Source organism: Nothoprocta perdicaria, unplaced genomic scaffold (assembly GCF_003342845.1).
Source record: "Nothoprocta perdicaria isolate Ctin4 unplaced genomic scaffold, notPer1 scaffold_41, whole genome shotgun sequence".
NCBI lineage: Eukaryota > Metazoa > Chordata > Aves > Tinamiformes > Tinamidae > Nothoprocta > Nothoprocta perdicaria.
In genome coordinates this window covers 1,568,554-1,581,479 of record NW_020455655.1, presented here as the reverse complement: position 1 = coordinate 1,581,479, position 12,926 = coordinate 1,568,554, and the positions used below count along the sequence as shown (strand labels likewise).

Here is a 12,926-nt window from a genome sequence, read left to right as displayed (position 1 = left end):
CTTATTCCTGTGTCCCCTGCTGTGCCAAACAAAGACTGAGAGCTGTCAAACTCTGGGTAAATCTTTGAGTGCCAAAGTGGTTTTGTTCTGCTTTTTGATCATTTGCGACATGCAGAGATTTTCCATAATAAACCTCCCGAAGTTCATCTTGTACCTGAACTTTTAATGTGAATTTCCCATCTGAGCCCACCTGTTCAGCAGCTGGTAGATGTAGCTGTGACCATCTTCTGTCCAGAGGATAAGTCTATAAGCTGCTAGTACTTCTCCACCAGCAAAGCACTGACCACTTTTGCAGAATTCAGTACACAGCAAAGAAAAGTCACAATAATCATAGACCTAAGCTCAGAGAAATGGCAAAAAAATCCAAAACAGTATTGACATTTAATTCAAACCGTATTAGGGGCAGAGGAACTATAAACCAATCATTAACTTTACACTTGGCAATTTGAAGATCTCTTTCAAAATTAAAAATGTATTTGTACCAGCAAATTACTGTCAAGACAGAGAAAGAAACTGCCAATAAAGGATAAGTTGTATTACAGAATTTATCAATGAGATAAAGAATTTACTTTGCACTCATTATTAATACCTACTGAATAAGATTTATTTCTTGGGGAGTTTAGTAATGAATTCATATTTTGATATTGAAATTTCCTCAGTTTTAAATGTTCATATTCTTTAACTACTCTTTAAAAGATAACAAGCTATAGCAGATATTTATTAAAGTAAATTCGTGTTTTATCTCTGGGTGGACAGCATATCCATACTGCTAGTGCTGTGGAGAGAGGTTTCCTAGACACATTGAATTGCCATGAATTTTTCATACAGAACACAGAGCTAGTTTGCTCTGTTCTTTCCTTATATTAKTGGGTTAGGTACCTACTTAAAGCACACATACAAATCTCTCCCTGATATGRTAGATCTCACATATCCTAAGGAGTCAAGTCAGAATAGATAATAATGATTTCATGTTTTGCACACTCATTAAAACATAAATGTTGACAATACAGACTAATTCATGCATCTATGCCACTACTTCAATCATTAAAATAACTGCTTAAATGCATAATGGCACCTTACAAGAAATGGTATCTCCTGAGGAAAAGCAGAAAGTAATAGAAAACATGTTACACAGGTTTTCTGGGAAAAATATATACATTCTGTACACAAATTGTGTTTATTAAGAAATGTGTATTAATGTATTTAAGTAGTTTAACASGAGTGTCCAGGATACCCTCCTAGGCATTACTCAAGGTTGATTGGGACCTATGCAAGTATCTCATTCAACAGCAGTGGCCTTTAGATCAGGTCCATCTGTCGCACTAATAGCTCAGGATTATTTTAGTAGAATGACATAGCATTGGAAAAAAGAAATACAGAATTATTACAACTAAGTTGAGCTTAAGAACTAAAAACAACACTCCAACCCCAAGCCTCTTTACAAGTTCAGCAGTTACACGAGGCATTYATTTTCTTCTTACAGCTGTGAGTGTGATAATGTTTGTACTCTTTGGCTTTGCTAGCCTCTATTAACAGAACACAGGCTTCTGGCCTCAACGGAACAAAGGCCCCTCATTACAGATAGCTCACTGACTGCCATCACCTCTGTACTGCTTACACAAGCTTTGTCCACTAGTCTGCTTTTCCAAAGCAATGCAGAGGGCTATCAGGTCCTTTGTAATCTAAAACTGAGCAACAGTTAATATATTTCACTTTTCAACCAATGTCACGTCAAATTCCTTTAAAGCATATACATATTTATATTTATACACACACACACACACACACATATAAGAGAGGAAAAAAATAAAACACTTGATTTCAGTCCAGCAATTACAGTAACCGGTAAAGACACACAGAGCACTTATCACTGATAATTACTGAAGTGCTCCTTCCTTTCATTGAAGGAGAGCAACAAGTATTTATTTACATGCAAGAATCAATCAGCTTTTTCAGGTGTTACCAAATTAACAAAATTGAAATGCAATGTTCAGTGATATACCTGCCAGCACGTGGAGGACACAACTAGAAGAAGTCTCTCTGTGTAAGTGCAAAACCGTATTGCTCGGCAGTTTATACAGTGCAAAGATTTGGATTCCTTCTCACATACACTCTGTCTCTCCTTTAAAAAACAGAAAACAAATCTGTAATTCATTCTAGGTATCAGAGCTCTTAATCTTAGGACAAAAATAGACCATGTAAAGTTATTTGGTTAGCATACATTTTTCAAAATGCAAAGCAAGAGGTATTTTAATAAAAGTGAGCTAGGAAGACAGTCAAGTCTGCAAATATCATATAGACAGAAAACATTCAGCATGCCTCTTGGTTCTTGATCTCACTTGCGTGATAATGAATGTGCAGAACAGGCAGGTCATGGATACTGATCTGCATATCCACTCTACTAACCATGCTCTACTGCAATGTATATCCAATAAATATTCTTCAGTCTAAGTAAAAATGGCTTTAACAGTTCACAGGCTGACAGTACCAGATTCAAAAAGGTTAATATTCTACTTTCCTACTCCATCCTCACATATTTTTATTCAATATTTTTATTATTGTATACACCACTGAAAGCTGACATTTTCTGTTTTGAGAAATGCCTCCAGTATCAAAATATCTCAAAGAATGGCTACATTGGTCACAGAACCTGGTTGCTAGGTTAAAAGCTTGAGCAGAAATTCCATGATACTCTCTCATTCCTCCTCATAACTTCAATTAATTTCAATTAAAACCAAAAAAATTAAAATACTGGTCTCTAACCATCTAAAGCAATTGGATTATTACCAACTGCACAGTCCTCCATTCAGAAAAGAATGCCYCAGGCAACAAACAGAAGCACAATACTCTCACATGCTTCTGTGATGTCTGTTTATAATCAGCTTCTACAGTCACCAGAATATCAATAGTGTAATAGTACATTTTCCCCTCCTAGGAATACTTCAAGTCACCAGAACATGGCAAATCAGCAAAAAAATACATATGAACACGCATATGGCATCAAATTTGACAGCATCTCCTGAGGGGCTTGATCCTATCAATTAACAAATACTACTGTGACATGCTCTGCAGTTTGTTTAATAAGGCAGTTACGTATTACAGATATTCCAGAGAAGAACAGTGCTGACATTTTGCCATTTCTGATAATTCATAGTGTTCAACTTGAATACAAAAGTCCCTTTGTGGATCCAGCTCTTATAAGTCTAATTCAAGCCCAAAACATTGTATTCCAATACTAACACAGACACATTGCTCAGAATAATTGGACCTGAAGACAGGAAAATGGCATATTTGACAGAGCAAGTGGCTCTTCTGAATGAAGACAACACTGTGAAAGGCAGAAGGAGGCAAAGTCTAAAGGACCACATTGAATACAGAAACAAGGAAAAAAGGGAGCACAAAGGTGGACTTTTAAGGAGCTTTAATTTTAAAGGAAACAAGTGAAAAGGTTCAAAGTCCAGAGTGATATAATCAGGTCCACAGAAAACCACTSTAACTTCAGCATCATGGAATACAGGAGAGAGGAAATTTGGATAAAACACATCATAGCTGTCAAGGCAGGAACTCTGCAATAGCCCAATTCTCAGTCAGGTGCTAACAGGGTGCATTTTCAAGAATGGGGAAGCTTAGCAAGGGTGCTAGCTTCTTCAACAAGGATATACCAATCAAGCCTGTGTARTACATATTCAAAAAACTCTCAATTATTCATATTCTGCTTTAGTACATCTTTTAGTTGATAACAGCACTACATCTATTACTATACTACAACTTTACAATATTTTTCTCACTGCTATTTCACATATCACACAAACTGACCTGTATGCTATTCAACGACGAAGACAGGTCCCACACTTTAAGATCTCCACCTATGGACACTGCAACTAATGAGTCTTCTGTGAAAAAGGAAACATGACAGTCCATTTGAAACCAAGTKGGCACACCATGCCTCTATAGCCAAAAACATCTTCATGGACACCTCTTTCAGCGGTGGCCAGCGATAGGACTAGAGGAAACGGCTACAAGCTGAGGCACCAAAAGTTCCACAGGAACTTAAGAAAACACTTTTTGACAGTGAGGGTGACAGAGCCCTGAAACAGGATGCCCAGAGAGGTTGTGGAGTCTCCTTCTTTGGAGATCTTTAAAACCCACTTGGATGCAGCTCTGTGCCACGTGCTCTAGGTGACCCTGTGTGAGCAGGGAGGTTGGACTAGACGACCTCTGAGGTCCCTTCCAACCTTAAGCATTCTATGATTCTATTACACAACTATTTTGTGCAGCACTAAAACAGATAAATTCTGCAAAGTTCTGTTCAGATGAGAAGTTCACCCAGAAGAATTCCTATGCAGGAATTCAAAATGTCAGCCAATTCTCATTAGCTGTATTTCATTCAATTGCCTACACTTGACTAGAATACTATAAAAATAGCTTTACACACAATTTCCCTGACATTACAAGATTTTGTCATCACAGCCAAGTGCTGAGTTCCTCACAGTCAACATAGGAGCTGCTTGCGCTTTTATCATATTAAAGTGAAATTTTAATAACATTAAAGATACTATAAACATGCTCAGGCACTGACACTGAAATATTGACAACTTTTATTTAACAGCTCCGTAGATCGTGAACATTTCCAAGTCCAGTAGGATTGTACTATCTACATGGAGATATTTTATTACATCTTAACTGATTGGACTACATAAATACACACACAATTTATACCTTGAATTCTTGTAGAGTGAACAATACACATACAATTGATCCAATCAGAATACTGAGACGATGTTAAAGTATGAAGAACACTCAAAGTCTTTGCATCGATAATAAGAACATCTTGATATTCTCCACAACAAAGCAGCCAGCCTTCACCTGTCATTCGGAATGAGCAATGGTAATACTGTACAAGTGGAAAGAAGACAGTCAGCAGACAGAACTACAAACATGTTCATGTATACTATTTTTTTTCTTTATGGCATATTGCAATTCCAACTGTACTTAACATTAGTAACACTACTAAAACCTGTATTAATCTGCATATGTAAGAATGTGCATAATTTGCTATCAACACATTCTATATATATTTGTAACAATTTAACATAGTCATAYAGCTTACAGTTGCTTCACCTGCTCTGGTCAACTATTAGCTTTTTTGGAAGTGATCAAGAAGTTATGTTTCATTTTAAATCACTAAACAATCATGGACTTATTTCTCTGAAAGACCTCTTCTCTAGCATTTGATTTTACTACAGTTCTGAAGAGGAATGTGAAGGGGAGGGGCAGGGAGAAGATTGAATGAGCAGGACTCATAAATTATGAGTTACCTTCCAAGAGGGATTTTACTCCAACTAGTTCTCACCATGAAATTAAATGTCCTACAAACATCCTGATATTAAGATTTTCTTTCTCAACAACCACATAAAGAAAGGAAACAGACATACAGCAAGGTACTTAAGAAGAGAGATGATCACCAAGTATGGAGAGGCAAAAGATTTTAGTGTTTCAATTTATACAATCAAGATGGTGGATTTTGGGCAATATTTGTCTTTAAAAGTACAATTAACCACTTTAAATTCAGAATCTGCCACTTCAAGTAGAATTTACAAAAGATWGCATTCTTTATAGAGTAATCATGTAATCAGAAGAAAATATCACATGGCTATACAAAATTATGCCTCTCAGTTACTGTAAATTCCCTATTTTAGTTTTAGACAATCGTTCTCTATCAATCAGTTATATATTTCAAGTATGAAAATGAGAAGATGCATAATTCTCACAAATAGTGAATGATCAGGAGCAGAAGTGCTTAAGATACAGGAGTCACTTGTAGTTACTGCTAAACTTGAACTGGAAATTTGGAGTCAGTCAACGTTCTAAGAGGAGGAGATCCAACATTTGCTGAACAACAAAAGACTAAAGGGGCCTTTTGATCCTCGTATTACACTTCATTTCAAATGGCAAGCACTCAACTTGCACATCTGCCATTTGTAGCTGACATATATACTAAACAGAAGGAACCTACCAAAACAGATATGTGAAATGTTCATTAGAAATAAAGCAGTATTTTTAAAAATGGTTATACTAACAAAATCAGTTGGTGCTAAAYTTTCAGTACAATAACCTTCTCATCAGATACTCTCAAATACTTTCTCATCAGAAGCATCTATTGCTTTCTTTTTTTCCACTCCCCCCATGTTAATATTTTTCGTTAGCCATCTGGTCAAAACTACAGTTCTAGAACCATTATCTACCCAAAACTAGACTTAGCCTACTTCAACTCTTCATAAAGCAGGGGTATTCTACCTTTTGTAGAAGTATTTGCTTCTCCTACTTGAAGAGTGAAAGAACTAAGACTCCACCTCTCATATCCACAAATGCACAAAGATTAACAGTCTCTTAAGCCAGATTTGTTTCTATTTGTCTGCAGAACTTTTTCAGATCTATAAAAATCTAGGTAAGAAATACAGATCAGCTCATACTGGGTCTCTACACATATTATTCTGCATTGTTAATAACTCCTCTATAACTTTTTAATTATAAATTCATTATATTTAATTCATTTTAAAATTATAATTTGTTATTTTTCTCTTCCCCCATCATTAAACATGATTAAATYAAAAATATAATTAAAAATATAATTAAAACAATGTCATGAAAAAATATTTAAGCTTTGAAATATTTGAATTCTCAACTTGTCCACAGTTGGAAAGTCACAAGAGAGTTCAAGGTAGTCTCAAATGTCCATCATTTGGAGGTTTAAATTCATCTAGGTTTCCTCACTGAAGAAAAATAACATTTTAATTAAGCTAGAAACCCAGAGCTCTCTTCTGCGAATACATGCAGAACTAACTCATGTTTCTAAATAAGATCCACACATCCTGGGCTCCTAAATCATACACACACATTTCATACACCCTCACACTAAAATCTACTRAAGTCTATCAGATAGTTCAAAACAGACGAAAGTATCTGAAGATCTAAAGAAATCCGTGTTCTGAAAATAARTCATTGAAAAGGGGACAGAGTAGTCTTCTAAAAGTTAGCAGGCAATCAAAGTCTTTCAAGTACATTTAAAAATCAGCTATTTATTTATTAAATTTCCTAACAATTGTCTATATTTGTTGCATATATATCCTTAAAAGTCAACTTTAAATTTGAAACTTCCATATAATTTTAAAATAGGACAATATCTTCAATAGTGAAAACTGCAAGACAGTTGCAATTTCTACAACTACCTGATGCAAATACAGTGGTATTACATTCCAGACATTTGCAGCTTAAAAAGGATTAGCTAGACTCCATTAAGGAGTACAAATACAGAAGCTTTGTTTCTTAGAAAGAAATGAAAAAAAGAAAAGAAACAGGTAAAATTACTTATATTGCAACCAATTTTTCTCCTATGAAGTATGAGCTATACATTTAAAACCATACGTTTCCAAAAATACTACAGTATGAATCCAAAAGGCTTCTTGCAATGAACTGAAATATTTCATGAAAGTTGCTATACTTACACAAATTGCTGTATGCCTATAAGGAAGCTTTGTGTTCCCAACGGACTGTCCACTAGCAACATTCCAAACACACATCTCCCTGCCAAAGATAACTTCATATTATTCTCTGTCATTTCCACTCAATTGGCTGGAATAATTTTGTGTCACCAAGTTTTTTTTTACTGTTGTACTTAAGTGCAGTCTGATCGCTTATGTGGCTTTTTGTTACAGATTACTGGGTAAGAAAATGTTGTGGTCATTAGCAGGGGATGACATACAGTACCTGTTTCTTTTTGTTTTGGTAATTACACCCTGCTGCCTTGAAGCAAACCTGACTTTAAGGCCAACTCTGGTCTACAACAAATTGCAGGTATACTGCCATTATGGCTCGTCAATGTGTCGCTATAACTATCATTCACTGGAACTACATCCTCCAAAAGTGATTCATTTCACTGAACTTAAACCACATGTTCTGAAAGACGTAACACATCATCTGCTGCAGCAAACTAGTTCCTGATATGAACCATCAGCTTCTGTTAAGAAGAAACAGTGCCACCATGAGGATCTTTCTCAAGTCTGTTATTGATATAGCACTTTTCTGTGYAACAGGTATGTTTATATAACATTTTAGCTACACTTTATTGCCTTTAAGGTTAATACTTAAGAAAAACTTGTTAGCCAGCCTTCCTCATTTAATATTCATCATACAAGGTCATCAGTTTACTAGAAACACAGCCAAGTTAACTGTCATAAAGTTACATGAGATAAGTCATCATAGCTCAACAACTAAATGTTAAAAAAGTCTAATACCAAAGTTTAAACAGTAACTATATTCTTAGTTGAAAAAATCATTTTGTGATTTTCAGATATTATATTTTAAGGCATTTCTAGAAGAGAAGTTAAACACCGGAGAAAAGTATTTTAATATGTCAGAAATGCTATTTAATGATTTACATTTTCATCTACTCACTTTCATATTTTACAATAATCAAAAAAGATTACTTTGAATTTTTCAGGTTAGCAAAAGTAATAAAATTTATACATCTGTAGTATATAGGTATGTCTGTAGACCAAAAGCCTACAAAGTAAACTTCTGTGTTCTTTGTTTAAAGCCAATGTATTTGTTTATATCAGAATATATGATCGTCAACCCTACCACTTCATCTACATCAGCATGATACAGCAAAATTTACAGAAAGCAGATGAACATAAATGGTTTTTGCACGCTGTACTGCAAACGTATTCACCGTTTTGCACCAACAAGAAAAAAGTGAAACAATCTGAAAGCTGCATGCTGATAAACCCATCATACAATACATGCTATATATGCTATATACAACATGTCAGTCAAAGTTCTTCAACCACTGCACGATAACTTCAAAGTTCTCCTACAAAGTATAAAAATATTGTCAAATACTCATCCTTCTGGGATAATCACTTATACAAAGACACAAAAGGTTCTGAAGTAAGATAGGGGGAGTAAGTTATACACAATTTCCACAACTCCAAGTGGAAGATGATGGAAGCTTAAAAGTGGCAAAGAAATGATTCATGGGTCTGAAAAACACCTTTTGACCAACCCTGCATTTCCTTAAGATGAAGCATCTTATAATTAGCTCATCTTCATGCTGTAACCTTCCATGCATCAGTGATGGATGCTCTGCCCTTCTGTAATAGAGAAACTTAGTAATCAGTTCAGTGGTAGAACCTTCAGAATGTGAACATCTGTATACTATCTAGAGCAAAAACCTCATTTTTAATGCTTTTTATCCAAACATTTTGGAAGTAAATTATCTTTTTTTCCCCCATATGATATAGAAACAGTACAGAACTTCAGAATTAAAATAATTTCAACTCAGATTCCTGGGTGGAATCTTAGGAGGTCAACTCAAAAACAACAAAACAAACAAAAATCAACTAATTCCATTGTCTTTTCCCCTTCCTTTCCGTACCTATTTACCACTATCTCCTATAAACTGTTCAATGGGGCAACCAAACCTTTGAAGGTTAAGGAGCCTGATCCAGTTTGTTTAGTTATCCCCTCCTATAACCATGACAGAATGAGAAAACAAGACAGAGATCCTAACAGATGGAGCTRGTTATAAAGGAGGATAAACAAGCTTCTCAGTGACAGAGGAAACCTTAAGGGTCTGGAAGGTATAGCTTGAAGAAAGGATAGGAGCTCTTCCTAGTAACAGGCTTTTAACAGAGCTGTCCTGTTAATTGGAAAAGATGAACACAAGTGACAAGGTAATACCATCATGAAGCAAAACAAAAGCGTTTAGGAAAAGCTCTAAAGAACAAAGAGACTACCCCGATTGCTTTCAGTGGCTGAATTCCTAAACACTGTACAGGCTCAGATCACAGCCAGAAGAGTTATCAAATACTCAGAAGTTCTTAGCACAAACCTACAAAGACTGCAAAACAAGTATGATGCAAACCATAGACCAAATGAACATAGAAAAGAAAGGCTGCACGATTGGARACTGCCAGAAGGAAACACTCTAATGTGGCAAGTCAGATTATAAATAAAGATTGGCAGTGTGCACATTTTAAGAACAATCTCTTCTTTGCTTCCAGATCTGATCACTGAACAAACATAACTCATATATATTAACCTCCTTTACTGATTCACTTCTCCAAACTGAGTTGAAGAAGGAACAGAAAAAAGCATAATACTACAATACTTCTAATCATGCTAATTCTGCCCTATAATCTGAGCATAATTCCATTTGAATGGGGCCTAGCTGACTCCTGAACAGCTCATCCAACTCACTGTCCTGACAACTACAGGGCTATCAATCTGCCAAATGATTCTGCAGACCACAAGATCAACTCTTGGTTAGCCTACCACTTACGAGAAACAGTCGTTATCTTAAGAAACTGCTATCCTTTTCATATCATGAAAGAAGCAGAACAAAAATCTTCTATCAAGTTTAGAATTTTACCTACACGTCACACATTTCATGATTCAAAAATAACAAATAATCAAATATTCAGTTACCTACCCATTTTCAGCAGCACTTACTACATATGGCTGTTTTTCAAAGTCCCTTGCTTTTGCCAAACAAGTTACAGAAGCAGTATGACCAAACAGAATTTCTTTAGATGAAACCTAGGGGAATAATAAAATAGTTAGAGTGTTTAATAATGTAATCAGATAAAGTAATAGTTTGAGATTCTGAAACATACAAAAGCCTGACTCTAGAATTTATGCAGTTTGCAGAAAGTCAACAAAAAACAGCCTCTGTAAGACTGTAGTCTTGACACTGCCCATTCTAAAGGATTTATGAGGCTTCAAATGTTATAAAAGGGACAGTGTACAGGATATTTGTCCTTCAGCCGTATGCAGAAAGAGGGGCAAAGTAATAAACATACAGAGTAAAACTCCTAAGCATGTGTTGAATGTTGTGTGTTTAATCTTTTTGACTCTGGTGAGGTTCACTGTATGTACAGCGTATCTGTATGGGAAAATGTAGCCTGATAAAGGGGCAAGATAAAGTTCRAAGCTATACCAGGGTACAAAATGGCACAGATGTGCAACAAGAACAGAAACAAAGCTCTAGGAACACAAAAGTTTAAGTTGCTTTGTCTGTTACATTTTTAAGAAAAACAAAATGAAACTGAGTCAAAACAAAACAGATATATATTATACCTATTTCATCTTACATCCAGCTTTATACAAAGATTCTTATTAAGCTGGTAGGACACTAGTTTTCCAAACGGGTATTTGAAAATGTGAAACGTGTCTGAAATTAAAGGTCTTTCAAGATATTGTTTTTAGGATAGGAACCACAATTACACATGTTTACTTACCACTATTACTCAACAGACACAAGCTATAACATATAGTTGAATGATAACATGAAACATCTATAAATAACCAGTGGCCTATGCAGACACATCATTTTATGATTTTGCTTCATGAGTTTCCTGTAACCAAAATCCCACATTATTTTTAAGTGCAGTAGCCTAGATAATCTCACTGTTAATAATAAAAGACGAAAATCCCATCTGTCTGGCAGACTGTAATACAGCAGACACAAACCTTTAATTCTGATGAAAGATCCCAGAGACATATTTGTCCTTCTTGACTTCCTGTAACAATTGTCTGCTGGTCATCTGTAATCATAATGGCCGTGATGCTGTGAGAAGGAGCTATTTTCCCCCACACTGCCACAGCCTGTATTGTTACTTTCATAGTCAACACCTGAAAACAGAAACAAGTCAAGAAGATTTTTTGTAGCATGAAACCATCTGGCAACATTTGAAAAAGCTAGTTTCAAGACAGTGCTGCAAAGAGAAGCAGAAAACAGGTTTTGAGGCTTTTTTTTTTTTTTTCAGTTGAGACTAGTATCTCACTAGCTCATTTACAGATATACTATCACTTGAAATTGAATTGTACAGCAACTCTGTAAAGACTGCTCCTCTGAAGCCTGAAACTGTCTTTAAACTTTCCTAAGGGCAATTTTGACTACTAGCAGCTCAAGTAGGGGGTAAATAAGAGATTACTCATATATCAAGTGTTTACATGCATCTCAAGTAAAAGAAAACAAGTCTGAGCAACAGTAGGTGTTGACTAATGATTTAATGATGACTAAGCAAAAAGAAACAAGCCACTTAATCTCTTCAGATGCATCATTATGCAGGGTCACTTAAGTTTCAAATAATACATCTTAACTGCTCTTTTCAAAATATTTTATGCCACTTATTTTTCAGCAAAAAGGCAATAGCAGCACTGGAAAGCTTCAGAGTGGCCACTTAGCAAAATTTACCACTGATAAGATATGCTCCCATTTGTTCTGGAGAAGGAGAGGAAAAGCCCCTAGCAATTAGAGATTTAAAATGAAACAGGCACCAATAACAGATGCTACAGCAGTGGAGCTAGGAGTGAAAGCTGCAATCTCATTAAAACACAGGGCCTGAAGAATCATGGACAGCTAAAGGAATAACTTAGGAACATCTCAAGGCATGATCTGCAGCACTTGATGGAGCCTTGGGAAGTCACATGAAGAAAGGTAGCTCCTGTGTTAAAAACACAAACCAGAAAATTTATAGAAGCTGCTTTTTATGTATATTCAATCTGGGAGACAAACCTGGTACTCACTCCCAAACAGCAGCAGTTAAGAGATGGCAGGGATACAGATAAAAGATATACAGTCCTTACTACTTCTAAAAGCTTTAACTGATACAGAACTAGAGGGATGGTCTTTGTTCCTTCATAAAGATGTGAGACAAAGGGCTCATTTACCAAGAAAAAGGGCTGGCCAAGTCAATGTAGAAAGACTTAGCACACAACCTTAGTCAATAGGCTAAAAGCAGAGAACTTAAAATTTGACCATCAATAGATTATAAGACTAAGTTTGCTCAGCTGAATAACATTATGATCACTGTTTGTCAGCATATACCAAAGACACGATTTTAACTGAAAGACACTTAAGA

At 35.6% G+C, this 12,926-nt stretch overlaps 1 protein-coding gene across 3 annotated transcripts in view; it reads right to left on the bottom strand.

The window, feature by feature from the left end:
• WDR72 (WD repeat domain 72) overlaps positions 1-12,926 on the bottom strand; it is a 98,075-nt gene that overhangs the window by 79,041 nt on the left and 6,108 nt on the right. For 2 of the 3 annotated variants that reach the window (XM_026045789.1, XM_026045790.1), the window contains exons 2-8: positions 11,533-11,694; positions 10,493-10,599; positions 7,506-7,584; positions 4,720-4,894; positions 3,817-3,893; positions 2,003-2,122; positions 191-336 (exon numbers count right to left, since the gene is read on the bottom strand). In XM_026045789.1, the coding sequence (XP_025901574.1) occupies positions 191-336; positions 2,003-2,122; positions 3,817-3,893; positions 4,720-4,894; positions 7,506-7,584; positions 10,493-10,599; positions 11,533-11,685 (857 nt within the window). In that variant the 5' untranslated portion in view covers positions 11,686-11,694. Of the gene's footprint in view, positions 1-190; positions 337-2,002; positions 2,123-3,816; positions 3,894-4,719; positions 4,895-7,505; positions 7,585-10,492; positions 10,600-11,532; positions 11,695-12,926 lie in introns of those variants that run through there. The other variant, XM_026045791.1, reaches the window with a different exon arrangement.